Here is a 15,696-nt window from a genome sequence, read left to right on the forward strand (position 1 = left end):
CGCTGTGGCCGCCGACACACAACATCGCGGAGCGTCGCTGGATTTGGAGCCGCGCAGCCAGGGGTAGAGTTGCCGGGGTCAGAGCTCCAACCGGCGCCGCCCGCGGCCGGACGGAGCCCCCAGCTCCGCGGCTCCAAATCCAGCGACGCTCCGCGAATGTTGGAAGAAGGCGGGCCACAGCGCTCCGGAGCTTGCCGCACGGCGACCCGGTAAGGCATTGCTCGCTCCCCGCTGGTATCCCAGCGCTGCGACGCCGCCGACTCCCGACATTCTCGTAGCTGGGACGTCCGGCCGCGGGCCGTGCTGGATTTGGAGCGCCTCGCAGCCAGGGGTAGAGTTGCCGGGGTCGGAGCTACAACCGGCGCCGCCCGCGGCCGGACGGAGCCCCCAGCTCCGCGAGGTTGGGAGTCGCCGACCAGGTAGGTAGGGGACTAAGAATTAAAGTTTCCCCCTTCACCCCTACACCACCACCACCACATAAAATCCCTCCAAACTAACTGACTAACATTTATGCAATGATTCTCCCGGTCTCCGGGGAGGAGGCAGCTGCTCCAGACTTTTCAAGCCGCCCGCGCTACCTACCTAATCTACGCTAAAAATCTTCCATTCTGAAATCCGAAAATGTCCGAAATCCGACAAGTGTCTGGTCCCAAGGCTTTCGGATAAAAGGTTGTGCACCTGTACCTTCAGCCCGCAACACCCATACTAGCGCAACAGACAGCTCCTCCCCCCACCTCTGGCGAGCAGTATTGGAATTGGTGGAGGTGGAATATTGCGTTGGTGACTAGCCCTCCCGTGTGATGCTGGGACCCAACGGGTCCCACTTAGTCTAGTGGAATATAGATTTCTCGACTCTCCCAACATCGAGAATTGTTTTCCTGCATCTAGCCTGTCGAATCCCTTAAGAATTTTCTATATTTCTATGATACCCTCTCATCCTTCTAAATTCCAGCGAATACAACCCCCGTTGACCCATTCTTTCATCATATGTCAGTCCCACCATCCCGGGAATTAACCTTGTGAACCTACGCTGCATTCCCTCAATAGCAAGAATGTCCTTCCTCAAATTAGGGGACCAAAACTGCACACCATACTCCAGGTGTGGTCTCATTAGGGCCCGATACAACTGCAGAAGGACCTCTTTGCTCCCATATTCAATTCCTCTTGTTATAAAGGCCAACATGCTATTCGCTACCTTCAATGCCTGCTGTACCTGCATGCTTACTTTCATTGACTGATGAATAAGGACCCCCCAGATTCCGTTGTACTTCCCCTTTTCCCAACTTGACACCATTTAGATAGTAATCTGCCTTCCTGTGTTTTGCTACCAAATGGATAACCTCACATTTATTCACATTCACGCATCTGCCGTGTATCTGCCCACTCACCCAACCTATCCAAATCACCCTGCAGCCTCATAGCATCCTCCTCGCAGCTCACACTGCCACCTAGCTTTGTGTCGTCCACAAACTTGGAGATGTTACATTTAATTCCTTTCTCTAAATCGTTAATATATATTGTAAATAGCTGGGGTCCCAGCACTGAGCCTTGCGGCACCCCACAAGTCACTGTCTCCCATTCTGAAAAGAAACCGTTAATTACAACTGTTTGCTTGCCGTTTGCCAACGAGTTCTCTATCCATGTCAATACCCTACCCCCAAAATCATGTGCTGTAATTTTGCACACTACTCTGGGATGCAGACCAAGCCCATGGGATTTATCTGCCTTCAATCACAACTCTACTAGTTTCATGTGTGCCTGGACTTGCCCATTTGTAAACAACCAATATTGCTAAGAATTGCAAAATCTTGTTTTCTATGATTGGTAAATCAATGGAATGTTTAAACAAGAGATTAAACATTCACAAGTATCACGTGACGTGAGAAAGCTTGGGGAAACTGTAAATAGTTTAGAAGAGATATTCCTGTAAAATTATAGCAGCTGAATTAGAGACTATAATATCATTGGTAAAAGATTGAATTACTATTTATACATGAAGATTTTTTTAAATAAGGGAGAAATCATAAGGAAATTAAATTAAAATACATCCTGAAGAAGTACTAAAAACACTGAGGGAATGGGTGGCTGAAGTCTTTCTCTGATACACATTTTCTTTGCTATCAGATGGAATGTTTGTTGCTTGACTATATTTTAAACTAAAAAGGCAAAATATGACCATAAATAATGGAAATGTTACAACATTGTTAAAATGAAACTAAAGCCTGGAGATTAAATTAAATTATAAAAATCACCCTGCATGATCTAAAATTCTGAAAAGGGCAGAGAAAGGTTTTACACAAAATGGAGGCAATAAATAAAAAGATTTTTAAGAATAAATTCAAAAACTGAATTGCTCACAAACCAGTTAGAATTTGAATCTTGTATTACAAGAAACATATGAGCCAATTGGACTCATACTCATATGAGCCAAAGCACAATTTTTAGCTCGTACGTTTGTTCTGAGGACAATAATGGGAAACTGCATAGTTATGCGAAAAGGAATGGAATTTTAAGAAGATCGTATTTGATGATATGGGACAAGGCATATTGGAAGCAAAAACAATGACATGGCTAGATTGAGTTAAATGGTCTGCTAGTCAAGTGATAGTCATGATGAACAAGAATGAAACTAGGGCATTACCAAAAAAACAGCTACATGTTGTGACTATTTTGAGAAAGAATGTCTGGCTCAACTGGTCAAAAATTAATAAATTACTGGCTCTTCCAATAAATAATGTCACGGGTTTATATTAACTTTAACAATCATAAAACAATCAGAAGAAATGCTTTCTGGTATATACAATTGGGAAATAAAACATTGGGTAGAACAGAACAAAAGTGTGGATTGAAAAATCTTGAGTAAAATCTTAATCAAGAATGCGACAGTAAAAAAGCAGACCAAAAAGATGATTTAGGGACAGCAGCTCTTTAAAGGTTTATGAGTACTGACTGCAAGGGTTAAAGACAAAGACTTTGGTCTAAATATTAACCTGGAGGAAAATTATAGGATGTTCTTGCCTAGAACAAAATGTTGGACAGATTTGAATTAGTGTACAGGTATGGTGTGGTCAACATACTTATGAAAATGGTAGCAGTGGTTTCAGATAATGTTTTGTTTGATGGGCAGCATGTACAGGAAAAGGTCCAAGGGAAAATGTTGGAAATATTAATTAAATATGTTTTCGCAAGATACTTAGAAATTTTAAGCTAATCAGACAAACTAAACTTATGTGAAAGGAAAATTATGTTTGAGAAACGTATTGAAGTTTATTTAAGAAGTCAAATATGTTGTGCAAAAATCAGATGTTCACAAGGGATTTGATGAGGTGCTGCATCAAATGTTATTGTGAACATTTAAATTGTGGTGGCAGATGTGGTGGCAGAAGCTTGGCTGGTTGTCAGGACAAAGAGTAGACACAAATGGATCATTTTGAGGTTGACAAGACGTCATGTTTAGTGTACTATAGGGATCAGTGCTGTGCCTCAACGTGTTCCAATTCAGATAAGTGAGTTGAATTAAGATATAACATTTATGCACAAAGAATATTTATAAGGATATAATTGCAAGAGAGGCTACAAAGAGTACAAACAGATTTAAGCAGCGAGCAAAGAACTGGCAAGTGACATATAATGTTGAACATGCAAAATTATCTACTTGGCAGTAAAGATAAAAACAAGTTAAATGGGGTAAATCTCCAGAGGTCTATTGTACAGAAGGATCTGGGTGTTCTAGTACATGATATGCAAAGATTAGTATCCATGTGCTGTGCATAATTATAATAAACACAAATAGGTCGACAAGAGCAGCCTCTAGGGGTGATTGTATAGTCCCGTTTAGGAAAAGTGTCTTTGGGCAGTCAGTATTTTCAAATCGAGCGTCGCAGACCTGGAACGTGATACCATGCGTCATACGGGATCTGCCAACCCTTACTTCATTTACCAAACATCTAAAAACATGGTCACTGCAAAATCAAAACTGCAATCATAATCTACCTTAAAATTATCCTATGGTACTCTTTTATTGTTACTTTTTTACTTTATTGTTTGTTTTGTTTTGTTTTGTTTTTGATTTTTGTTTTGTCTCTTTTCTTATTGATTGATTGTGTTGTGATGTGTTTACCAAAGATCTTTGGTGTTTACCTTCTTTTCAAGAGGGACTAAAGATGGAAATTAGCTACTGGCCACAATCTTGCGTATTACATGTAAATGTTTATTAATATGCACTGTCCCCTAAATAAATAAATTACAATTACAATTACAATAATACAATATTATTGTTGAGACACATTGAACTGCAAATATTGTAATCTTGTGAAGAACACAAGGTGTTAGAGTAACTCAGCGGGTGGTGTAGCATCTCTGGAGAACGCAAAAAGACGTTTCGAGTCGGGACCCTTCTTCAGACTGTAGTGAGGGAAGGACAGAAAGCTGGAAAAGAGGTAGGGGCAGGATAAACCCTGTCAAGTGGATACAAGGGATATGGGGTGGAGTTCATTGATAGATGGGTGGAAAAATGTTAGAGATGAAAAAGGGAGAAATGTCTGTCAGATAAGGAGAGAAGAGTGAAAAAAAACAGTGAAATATAAAGTCAAAGGTTGGGATATAGGTGGAAGTGTACAGGTTGGAGAAAGGGAGATGTGAGCTAGTGGGAGAATTAGGTGCACACTGAGTGAAGGGGCACAGGAAAGAGGGTTTAAAACATTGGGGGGTGGGTACCTAAAATTGGAGAATTCATTGTTCATACCATTGTGCTATAAACTACCCCAGCAGAATAGGAACCAGAACGGGGTACTGATTTTCGGTGATCAGCCATGATTATATTGAATGGTGGTGCTGGCTCAAAGGGCCGAATGGCCTACTCCTGCACCTATTTTCTATGTTTCTATAAGGACGAGAGGTACTCTATGCTTATTCCGTCTGGGGAAGGGGGAACAAGAGCAAAACTCTGGGACACAGAGGAGACACAGGTGAGAAATCCATCCACAACAGCAGGGAGGAAACCACATTTGCTACGAGAGCATCTCGGATGGAGAGCCTCATCTTGGGAGCAGACAATCCCCTGGAAATTGCGAGCAGGGGTTGATGTCTTTGCAAGAGACAGGGTGGGAGAATGTGTGGGAGACAATGGGTATATAGTAGAGGTAATAAACTTGTTCTGTCAGAAAGATGCCTTACAACATATGCAGCATGTACAACAATGGTCAGTGAGATTATAATCCTGTCAAAACTATAATTTGTGCCTTTGTTACCTTAAACTTGATTCTTGTAATGTTTTCCTAGTCAGCCTCCCTTATTTGTCCTTCTACTGGCTTTGACTTACTGTATCTCAATCTCATTCATTCCATGATTTCTAATTTGTTGAGTTTTATTAACTTTCAGTCAAACAATACTTAGATTTAAAAATTCTCACCCTTGTTTTCAAATTCCTCTAATGCAGTGCCTCTCATTATCTGTGATCTTATCCAGTCTAATAACCCAAAGAGCTATCGACACCTCCCATTCTGGCCTTAGTCATCCCAAATTTAATCGCTCCACCACTGGTTCGTGTGATTTCAGCTGCTGAAGGACAAAGTATGGAAATCTGTCCCTCAACCCCTCTACATTTATTTTCCCTTTCCACTTTTCTGACATTGCATCATCTACTTCTGTAAACAAGCCTTTGGTCATCCCTTTTCTATTTCCTTGCGTAGCTTAACCTGAAATGTTGTTTCTACAGTTTAAAAGAGAGAAAGTTTGAAGATAGGAGATAGAGATAAGAGTGAGGGGGCTAAGGAAAAGTTTTGGTGAGTGTACGTGGTTAGACTGAGACTGCACCTGGTTAGAATGCACCCAGGCCACATCGTATGTAAGTGTGCTAAACCTATCCAGCAGTGCTAGGTTGCCAACCTTATTGGGATTTTCTTGTCATTCAATTAAGATCTTGCTTTGACAAATTGATATAGTAGCTAGTGTGCAGTGGCCACCCTACCTCAAAAGAGGCATCTTCCACTCAAAATACATAAGTGCAAGCAGGTCACCCTCATCTCAAAGTACTGGATATTGTCTTAGAAGAAGCTACATAATACAAGTTGCTGTCATAGTGAGAAGGAGCCCTTGGTACTGGGTGAGGAAAACGCAGACTTGGAATGAGATGGAGACACAAGGGACTGCAGATGTTGGTTTACAAAAAGGCACAGAGTACTGGTGTAACTCAAGCAGGGTACTGACCCAAAATGGTGCTCATCCATGTTCTACGGAAACGCTGCCTGACCTGCTGAGTTACTCCAGTGCTTGTGGTGTCTTTTTTTCTGGTAATTGGGACAGTTTTTAATCAATAGCCAAGTTAGCTTCACTGGGCTTTGGGCTGCATACACAGTCTCCAGTCAATGGCACAGCGGTCGCAGGCTGACAAACACCAGGTCAGATGTGCAGAAAAGAACCGCAGATGGTGGTTTTCACCGAAGATGGACACAAAATGCTGGCAGCATCTCTGGAGATGTTCAGTCTGAAGAAGGGTCTAGACTCGAAACGTTACACATTCCTTCTCTCCAGAGATGCTGCTTGTCCCGCTGAGTTACTCCAGCTTTTTGTATCCAGCACCAGGTCAGAGTCAGGAATAGAAGCTCGCTCGGCTGAAGGCGAGTCCTGCTGCCCAGAGACCCTGGTGTGTTGGAAGGAAATGTAAGAAGGAACTGCAGATGCTGGTTTAAACCGAAGATAGACACAAAATGTTGTAGTAACTCAGCGGGACGGGCAGCATCTCTAGAGAAAAGGAACGGGTGACGTTTCGGGTCGAAACCCTTCTTCAGACTGAGCATGTCCAGAGATGTTGCCTGTCTTGCTGAGTTACTGCAGCTGTTTAAGGTCATGTCATAAGTGATAGTACAATTAGACCATAAGGCCCATCGATCAAGTCTACTCTACCATTCAATATTCAATCGTGGCTGATCTATCTCTCCCTCCCAACCCCATTCTCCTGCCTTCTCCCCATAACCTGTGACACCACATTTTGTGTCTATCAAAGGCCCAGGTACTTAGTTAACGTTATCAGAAAGTGAACCGCTTTATATTTTCTTCAGTTCGCAAGTTAAACCGTGTCAGTAAATACTGTCAGGTAGCTCGACGCCAATAACTCCAAGTTTAAACATATTTTACCTCAGCCCTGTTGTCCCCAACACCAAACGCATCGACGCGGTGACGGCCGCCTGGGCGGGGTAGGCAGTCGGCCAATCACAGGACGTCTGTAACGCCCGCCCACCTTCCACAGTGGCCAATCAGAATGGCGAATCTGTGGGCCTGCAGCCAATCCGGTGCGAACCAGGGTCGCAGCCAATCGGAACGTGGCAGGGGCGGGGCCCGCAGTGAGACTGACCAATCAGAGGGGGTTTAGCGAGGGGGCGTGTTGGCCAATCAGGACGCGGAGCGGCGGCGTCCGCTATCTTTGGGCAGAGGCTTGAGGGGCGATGGCGGGAGCGGGAGCGTGTGTGAGGTGAGTCGGCCCGGCCCATGGCGCTGGGCTGAGTGTGAGCTACCGGCCCATGGCGCCGGGCTGAGTGTGAGGAGCCGGCCCATGGCGCCGGGCTGAGTGTGAGCTACCGGCCCATGGCGCTACCGGCCCATGGCGCCGGGTTGTCCGGCCGGTGGCCATCGATGCATTCAAGTTTATAATTCAGTGGTGGAGCCGGCCTATGTGCAGTATGTAACCTGAGGGGAGGGGGGGAAAGAGAGAATGTTCCAGAGGGGTGGGTTCACTGACCGTGACTTCAGACGGACTTGGCTCCACCTTCCCTTGTGGCACAGGTACCACACTCCAGATAGATGCCAAATGTTGGAGTCACACAGCGGAACAGGCAGCATCCCTGGAGAGAAGTGACATGTCTGCCCCAATCCTACTCTCCAGAGGTGCTGCCTGACTCCAGTATGTTGTGTCTTATCTTCTGTGTAAACCAGCGCTTGCAGTTCCTTCCAACACCCCACCCCCTCTCCAACTGGGCACCTATACTTTTACAGGAGTTTGTACTCAACATGGGTACTTCGTGCAGAGATTTTGAACCGCAGATGTTTGAAGTCTTGCGCAAAACACATGTGCCGGAGTGGCTCAGCGGGTCGTTTATTTGCTGAGTTCTTCCAACAATTTGTGGGGGGTGTTCCAGGGTATTTCGTGCAATTATAAAGAGGGAAGAGACATAATGATGTTGTCTCAGAAGATATACATAAAATGTTGGATTTTATTGGGTCAGGCAGCATCTCTGAAGAAAAGGAATAGGTGACGATTCTGGTTGAAACCCTTCCTCAGACTGAGAAGTCTGACCCACTAAGTTCCTCATTTTGTGTATGTTTGCTGTAAACCAACATCTGTCGTTCCTTCCTGCGCATGATATTATCTCACTGTCTCCATAATCAAAATTAATTGAACATTTTGTTTCCTGCCTTTGTTGAGCCATTTTCTTTTAGTTTCACTTTTAGTTCCAGAGAAAAAGAAAATGGAAATTGGCCCAGTGCATCCATGCTGACCACATTAGTTTTATGTTATCCCACTTTCTCATCCACGCCCTAGACATAAGGGGCAATTTTTATAGAAGCCAATTACCCTTCAAACATGCACTTCTTTAAGATGTGGGAGGAAACCTACAAGGTCACAGGGAGAATGTGCAAAAATTTAGACATCAAACCTAGGTTTCAGGTGCTGTGCTCACTTTGCACTTATGGGTTACTAAATATGTGCTGCCAATCAAGTACCTATTTATGGAGACACACTAGAGACTGCAGATGGTAGATGAGCAAAAACAAACTCATGGAAGAATGAGTCGGGCATCATCTGTGGAGGGATGTACACAAAAAAGCTGGAGAAACTCAACGGGTGCAGCAGCATCTATGGAGCGAAGGAAATAGGGGGGGAAATCTGTGGAGGGATGATGTTTTGAGTTGGGATCCTTATTGCCAATCAATCCCTCCTCACGGGATCCATCTATCACGCCTCTTTGTGCCAGATAACACTACTACAATCTTGAAGAAGGGTCCCAACTCAAATTGTTGTCTGCTCATTTACCCCGTTAAGTCTACTCCAGCCATTCAATCATGGTTCATCTATCTCTCCCTCTCAATCCCCTTCTCCTGTCGTCTCTCCATGACACCCATAATCAAGAATCTATCTATCTCTGCCTTCACCCTTCTTTGGCAAAGAATTCCACAGATTCATCACCGTCCAATTTAAGTAATTCCTCCATCTCCTTCCTCAACGAACATCCTTTTTTTTCTGAGGTGATGACCTCCGGTCCTAAACTCTTCACACAGGGGAAACATCCTCTCCATATCCACAGTATCCCAGCCTTCCACTAATGTTGCCTGACCTGCTGAGTTGGTCCAGCAGTTTGCATTTTGCTCAATTACTTATATTCTATTTTTCAGTTATTGGTTTGCAGCATTCCATGCCATAAAGTTTCAAGTGCTATTTGCAAAAACTGCTTAAATATTTGATGGTCCCAGCCTTCTCCACTACCTCGTGCTATGATATCCAGGTTTCAACCACCCTTCGGGTGGAAATAAAAATATTCAAATCCCCCTACGCACACCCTTTCTGTTGAAAGATTTATCTAAATGTTATTTGTTTATTCTCCTTGTGACCATGTGGGTTTCCTGTAGATGTACCGGTTTCCTTCCTCTTTTTAAAGATGTGTGGCTTTGTACATTAACAGTTTTCTGTAAATTGGTCCTAGTGAGTAGGAAGTGGATGAGAAAGTGAGATAACATAGAACTAGTGCGAATGGGTGATTGATGGCATGGGCTGCAGGGTCTGTTTCCATGCTGTATCTCTAAAATAAACTAAAGCGATTAACACCGAACCAGGCCCTTCAGTTCAACTCATGCTGACTAAATTGCTTCACTGAGCTAATCCCACTTGTCTGTGCCTGGTCCATATTCTCCCTGGGCGAGGGTAACAAAATGGACCAGTCAATGATCCTAACTCGAAGAATTGAGATCTAAGGCTTGTGGAATTGAAACTCTGTTGATGATTAACGGCTGTAAGTAGATAGCGCTCTTAAAGATAGCGGAGTCAAGGGATATGGGGAAAAGGCAGGAACGGGGTACTGATTGTGGATGATCAGCCATGAGCACAGTGAATGGTGGTGCTGATTTGAAGGGCTGAATGGCCTACTCCAGCACCTATTGTCTATTGTCTGTGCTTTACTAATATGAGTAAACTTGTGGATTTAATTTACAAGAAAAATACAAACTTGCTTTGTAGCACCAATTTTGTAGTTTGATAATGGTAAATATAAATGGCAAAATTAAATTGCATATTTATATGATTCTTGTGCTAATTAAAGCAGTGAAGTTTATACATGAATCTATATTACTAAAATTCTGATCTTGACCGCTTTTGGCCCACTGTGCTGCGATTTCCGAGAGAACGCTGCCACCTACGGCCGTCATTTTTGGCCACCTCGCTCAGAGTCCCCCTCCGACTTCCGGGAACGGAGGATTTTTCCCATCGATGAAAAATCAGAGAGATATTAATCTTTTAAAAATATTCGCCATTCTCTCTGCTGCCCCCACTGGCGACAGGGGGGAGGGACTATAAAACCCGGAAGTCCCTCACTCAGTCTCTGCCAGACCCAGGAAGCGAGGGGGTCACGGCTCTCTGAGCTGCGAATAGCACTGAACGCACGTCTACTCCACTCGATGCGGCTGTAAAGTGGCTGCTGGCCAATTGTTTGCCTCGCCGTTTTTTAAAAGTTTGTGTTCACAAAATGAATTTAGGTTGTCAGGTGGCTGCTGCCCAATTGTTTGCCTTGTTTGGCTTTTAAAATCGTTGCAACATTTGGCTGCCAGCCGAAGAATCCATTTGGCCCACAATGTCTATACTAGACCTCTGGATACCAGTACCTTTGGCCCGCAACACCCATACTAGCACAACAGAAAGCCCCCCCCCCCCCCGCCCCCCCCACTGGCGAACAATATTGGAATTGGTGGAGAGGTGGAATATTGCGTTGGTGACCAGCCCTCCCGTGTGATGCTGGGACCCAACGGGTCCCACTTAGTCTAGTAGAATAATATAAGAGTAATACAAGGCTAAGCAGTTGTGGGTAATATGTTTATGACCCCCATTAAGCATAAAATCGTCATGATATACAGAAGCCATTATTTTAACAGTGCCTGCTATTAGAGTAGTCCTATTGTTCCTTCCCCCTTTTTCCAGAATCCTACAAATTCATATCTCTCACATATCAATACAATTCAATTTTAGGGTTCTACGACTGGTTGGACAAACCAATCCAAATCTATTGTCCCAAATGATCTGTGTGACACGGCAGTTGATGCAGTAGCTTGGCAGCTCCAGTGACCAGGGTTTAATCGCTGTGTGTGTATGTGGAGTTTGCACAAACTCCCCTCATGCCACTCCCCGAAGGAGTGTAAACTCTTACTGTTATAAATCTTGTGCTTCTCGGACTTTGGTAGTCTCCATCCTGAGTGTTGATAACCATAATAAAGTGTCATTGGACCTTGACATGCGCTATTCTTTGAAGATAATCACTATTCTTTGAAGATTAATCAATTACGGGGTTGCTGCTCAAGACAGAAGAAAGCCAGACTTACAAGTGCGCAGGAGCTATCACACCCCATCGTAATTTTACATAGATCACCACTGATCTATTTTCACATCAGCAAGCATAATTTCAGCATATCTTGTAATGTTAGGAAATGTTAGTGATAAGCATGCTTATCACTAACATTTCCTAACATTCCAAGATATGCTGAAATTATGCTTATCACTAACATTTCCTAACATTCCAAGATATGCTGAAATTATGCTTATCACTAACATTTCCTAACATTCCAAGATATGCTGAAATTATGCTTGCTGATGTGAAAATAGATCAGTAGTGATCTATGTAAAATTACGATGGGGTGTGATAGCTCCTGCGCACTTGTAAGTCTGGCTTTCTTCTGTCTTGAGCAGCAACCCCGTAATTGATTAATTGTCACGATTTAACACAACACAAATTGCACTGTGCTGCTCACTGTGATGTGTTGGATGATTATGCCAATTAATTGCCAATTTACAAATGATGGGAAGCTATGATCTAAGGTTGAGTTTTGCTGACACCAGAGAGTAAGATACTATTGCCTTAAATTATAAGGTTGGGTCCAAGGTTGATAGTAGACCTCCTAGAAATCAGGGCTCTCACTTGACTTTTTCCCCCTGTTGCCAGCCAGGCAACCTTGGCAGCTTTTTAGATTGCTATATAACAGTTTAGGTGGTCATTTAAGATGGCTTGCATGACGCGTGCGATACTGTGCTTGGACGAAGTGCGTGGTTACCAGTCGGAATTATACTCACATATTCACATATTATTTCTGCTTCAAATACAGCATTCACATATTATTTCTGCTTCAAATAAAGTCACAAACTAAACATTCACCAATCAAGACATGATATATCCCACAATGACATGCAGTGAAATTTTAAGACGGTATCTCAACTCTTTTTACACATTGCAATTAATGCAATTTCTATTAGTTCTTTCCACTTCCAAACAAAAATGTGGTTGGATTATTCAGCGTATGAGCAACTTGTGTCAATAAATCCTGGACCTTGGTAACATATATGCGTACGTATAGTTGTGAATGTTGCTCATTAAATAACTACAGTACTGATACTCCATATTAAGAGCATTGATTTGTCGTTAAAATTAATTCTGTAATAACGTGTCAACGGTAGCAGTGACAATCGAACACTGCGGTTTTAATGTTTCACGTGTTCACAATTTAATTAATCCATCTTTAGGGATTAAAACAAATAATAACATTGGGAATTAAAACACATTTGGTTGCATTCCGTTATCAAACATAGTCAATGTTCGCTCTGAAGACATTTCCAGGACAATAGGGTCAGGGAGGGGGGTGTGTGTAATCAGTGCGGGGTGGGTAGATGGTGGGGGGGGGGAGATTAGATGGCAGTCGGTGCAGAATGGATGGATTGAGGAAGGTGAATTAGTACGTGTTGGTTGGAGTAGGTAAAATTGTGAGGGGAGAGCATGGGGGATGTCAGTGAGGACTGAATAGAGGCGGAAATGGGGATCAGTGCGGGATGGTGAGGAGGGGTCCCAGGATAAGGGGTGGAGGGGGCGTACAAGAGAGACAGAGAGAGAGAGAGAGAGAAGGGGGGGCGAGGTGGGGAGGAAGGAAGGTCAGCGCTCCTAGGACAACATCGCCCCGCTGCCTTGGCCGTTGGGAACTCCTCCCCACCGCCTCCCTCCTCCGCCAGCCAAGGTGCAGGACTGAGCGGTGTAGCTCAAACATCCTATAGCTATAGTATCTTTGGTGCTGCTGCTTCAGAAGTGTCGGGGCGAATGACGGGTCCCGCACAGCGGCTCCATCTCCTCCTCCTCCTGCTTGCAAACCCGCTAACGTCGATAACCGCTTAAAAAAAACCCTCCCGTACGCCGAGGCCTCCCCCTCCCTCCCTCCTCCCGGTCTCGGCGTGCCGGAGGTTTTTTTTTTAATGTAGTTATCGACATTAGCGGGTTTGCAGGCAGCGGCCCTTATCAGGGCAGGCGAGGAGGAGGAGATGGAGCCGCTGTTCGGGGCCCGTCATTCGCTCCGACCCTTCGTCACCCCGCATCTAGTATCTCCCGCGCAATACAGCCGTCACCGTCGACACAAAATGTTGCGTTCCTATTCTCTTGAGATGCTGCCTGACCCGCGGAGTTACTCCAGTTTTTTGTGTCTATCTTCTGGTTGCCAAGCCAGGCAAAATGGCTCGGTGTTTAGGTTGCCCGGCGGCGCTTTGAGTGGTCTGTGGCACCTGGGCAACCGTTAATTTCGAGCCCTGGGAATGGTGCAATTAAATCTCCAGTCTTGTCTGCAGACTTAATTTTGTTGTGCCCCTTTGCCAGCTTGTAAGTTCATATTGTCTGTGCATATATTTTCAGGCATTTGGATGCAGTATTTAGGTTTTAAATTACTGCACTGTAAAAAACAATGTACCTTGTCATACTACTTGCTTTTCCAATTGTAGGTTAACTTTGTTTCACATACACTTAGACCTTCCTTTCAAAGTCTTTCTTCAGTCTCTTATTTGAATAAAATGTTTGCCATTTACTTCACCAAAATTAGTGACCATTAGTGACAATTCTTTTGGTTTATGTTACATTCGCAAGAAGAAGAAGTGACCAATTAGTTGTTAAAATGACAAGCTAACAATTTCATGGTAACTTTTAACGATGCTATCTTCAGATGACGTTGATTTATCTGCCACTTTGTTCTTCATTCATATTGTTATTTAATATCTTGTATATGCAGTTTACTTTTATTCATTCAAATTGTTTTTGTAACTGAAAAACTTAAAAGCAAAAGCAAGCAGTGAGATGAATGTCATGGTCACAAAATAATAACCAGTGAGGAAAATTGTGGCAGATAACTATCAAATCTAATTATGGCATCAATAAAAGTTATCATTAAATTGTTTGTCTTAAGATCTATTTGGTCACTTATTTCTAAGAAGCAAATAACAAACTTTTATTCAAATACTGAGTGACAGGATAAAATCTTTGACAGAAATGTGTGATGTGAAACAAAATTATGCTGGAGTTGAAAAAGGAGATGATAGGTTGCCCTTAAAGGGATTAACGGATAAGAATCTTATCTTGACTACATAGGACCTTTGATCATTAATTAGGAAGTGCCGACAGTATATTTGCTGGGGTTTGGATTTTTTTTTTAATTCAAGTTTCCCAATGGTCATGACAAATTCTTCCTCAGGCAGGAGAATTTAGAACTGGGTTTTGGATAAGGAGCCATCTAGTTAGAATTGATTGGGGTTTTTTGGATTCCGTGAGATGTTGGGAATTCTTGGGAAGTAGAAACTGCTAGGATGTGGATGGCGGAGATTATGGTGTACATTCAGGGTGGTGATCAATTTGTTTTGGACACAAGATTACAGTAGGAAGCCGATTGAAGTCGATCAGCTACAATTCTATTAAATTTCATACAAACTGGTTGACATGTACAAAATTATCCAGTACAGAGTCAAATGTTAGCTTGGGCTAGGCAAAAGTTAGCTTCAAAGGGTTAGTTATTCAGGACAGAAAAAGAAATCATTTAACACAGAGGCTAATGAGCCTTGGTATTGTCTACTCAAGAGTGCAATGGAAGCAGAGGCAGGGTATATTCAAAACGCAACTTCTGTTAATTTTTTGGACAAAGGGTATGGAGATTATTTAGAGAAATGATGCTGTGGTAAAAGCTCAGCCATGACTTTGTGGTGCAGTCATAAGATGCAATATGGCTTCTGCTGCTGCTTCCTTGTGCCAGCTAATTTGTAGCACATGCTATGTGAGTACACTTATGGTACTCTATACCTCAAAATGCTGTTGTGGAGACAGACCAGTTGAGAGTGAAAACAAATCTAATTTAGAGTAATACCTTGATATTAAATGAACACATTGTCACTTTCATAATGTTAAATGAAGTAAAAGCAATAGTATTGCTGCTTTATGCTGTTCAATTCAATTCAACTTTAATGTCATTGCACAAATACAAGTATGGGTACAACGAAATGCAGTTTAGTGTCAGTCCGTAGTAATAGTGCAATATAGAAATAAAAATACAGAGCAAACAATGTGGATGGAGAGACTGGAGAAATCTATCGGCGGTTTAGTTTAATTAAGAAATACAGAGCGAAAACATGCCCTTTGGCCTATCGAGTCCGCA

The 15,696-nt window shown here is 43.2% G+C and overlaps 2 protein-coding genes across 3 annotated transcripts in view; one reads left to right on the top strand and one right to left on the bottom strand.

Annotated features, from left to right (window-relative positions):
- fahd2a (fumarylacetoacetate hydrolase domain containing 2A) overlaps positions 1 to 7,251 on the bottom strand; it is a 42,696-nt gene extending 35,445 nt beyond the window's left edge. The window contains exon 1 of one of the 2 annotated variants that reach the window (XM_055662027.1): positions 7,135 to 7,251. Coding sequence is in view for 1 of the 2 variants with exons in the window: in XM_055662026.1 (XP_055518001.1) it covers positions 7,135 to 7,166 (32 nt within the window). In the remaining variant the exon portion in view is untranslated. The remainder of the gene's footprint in view (positions 1 to 7,134) is intronic. The other variant, XM_055662026.1, reaches the window with a different exon arrangement.
- Positions 7,252 to 7,360: 109 nt separating this feature from the next.
- The window catches only part of zgc:152830 (uncharacterized protein LOC767682 homolog), a 42,925-nt gene continuing 34,589 nt past the window's right edge, over positions 7,361 to 15,696 (top strand). The window contains exon 1 of the mRNA XM_055662028.1: positions 7,361 to 7,468. Within this exon, the coding sequence (XP_055518003.1) occupies positions 7,443 to 7,468 (26 nt within the window). The 5' untranslated portion in view covers positions 7,361 to 7,442. The remainder of the gene's footprint in view (positions 7,469 to 15,696) is intronic.

This window comes from Leucoraja erinacea, chromosome 35 (genome assembly GCF_028641065.1).
Source record: "Leucoraja erinacea ecotype New England chromosome 35, Leri_hhj_1, whole genome shotgun sequence".
NCBI lineage: Eukaryota > Metazoa > Chordata > Chondrichthyes > Rajiformes > Rajidae > Leucoraja > Leucoraja erinaceus.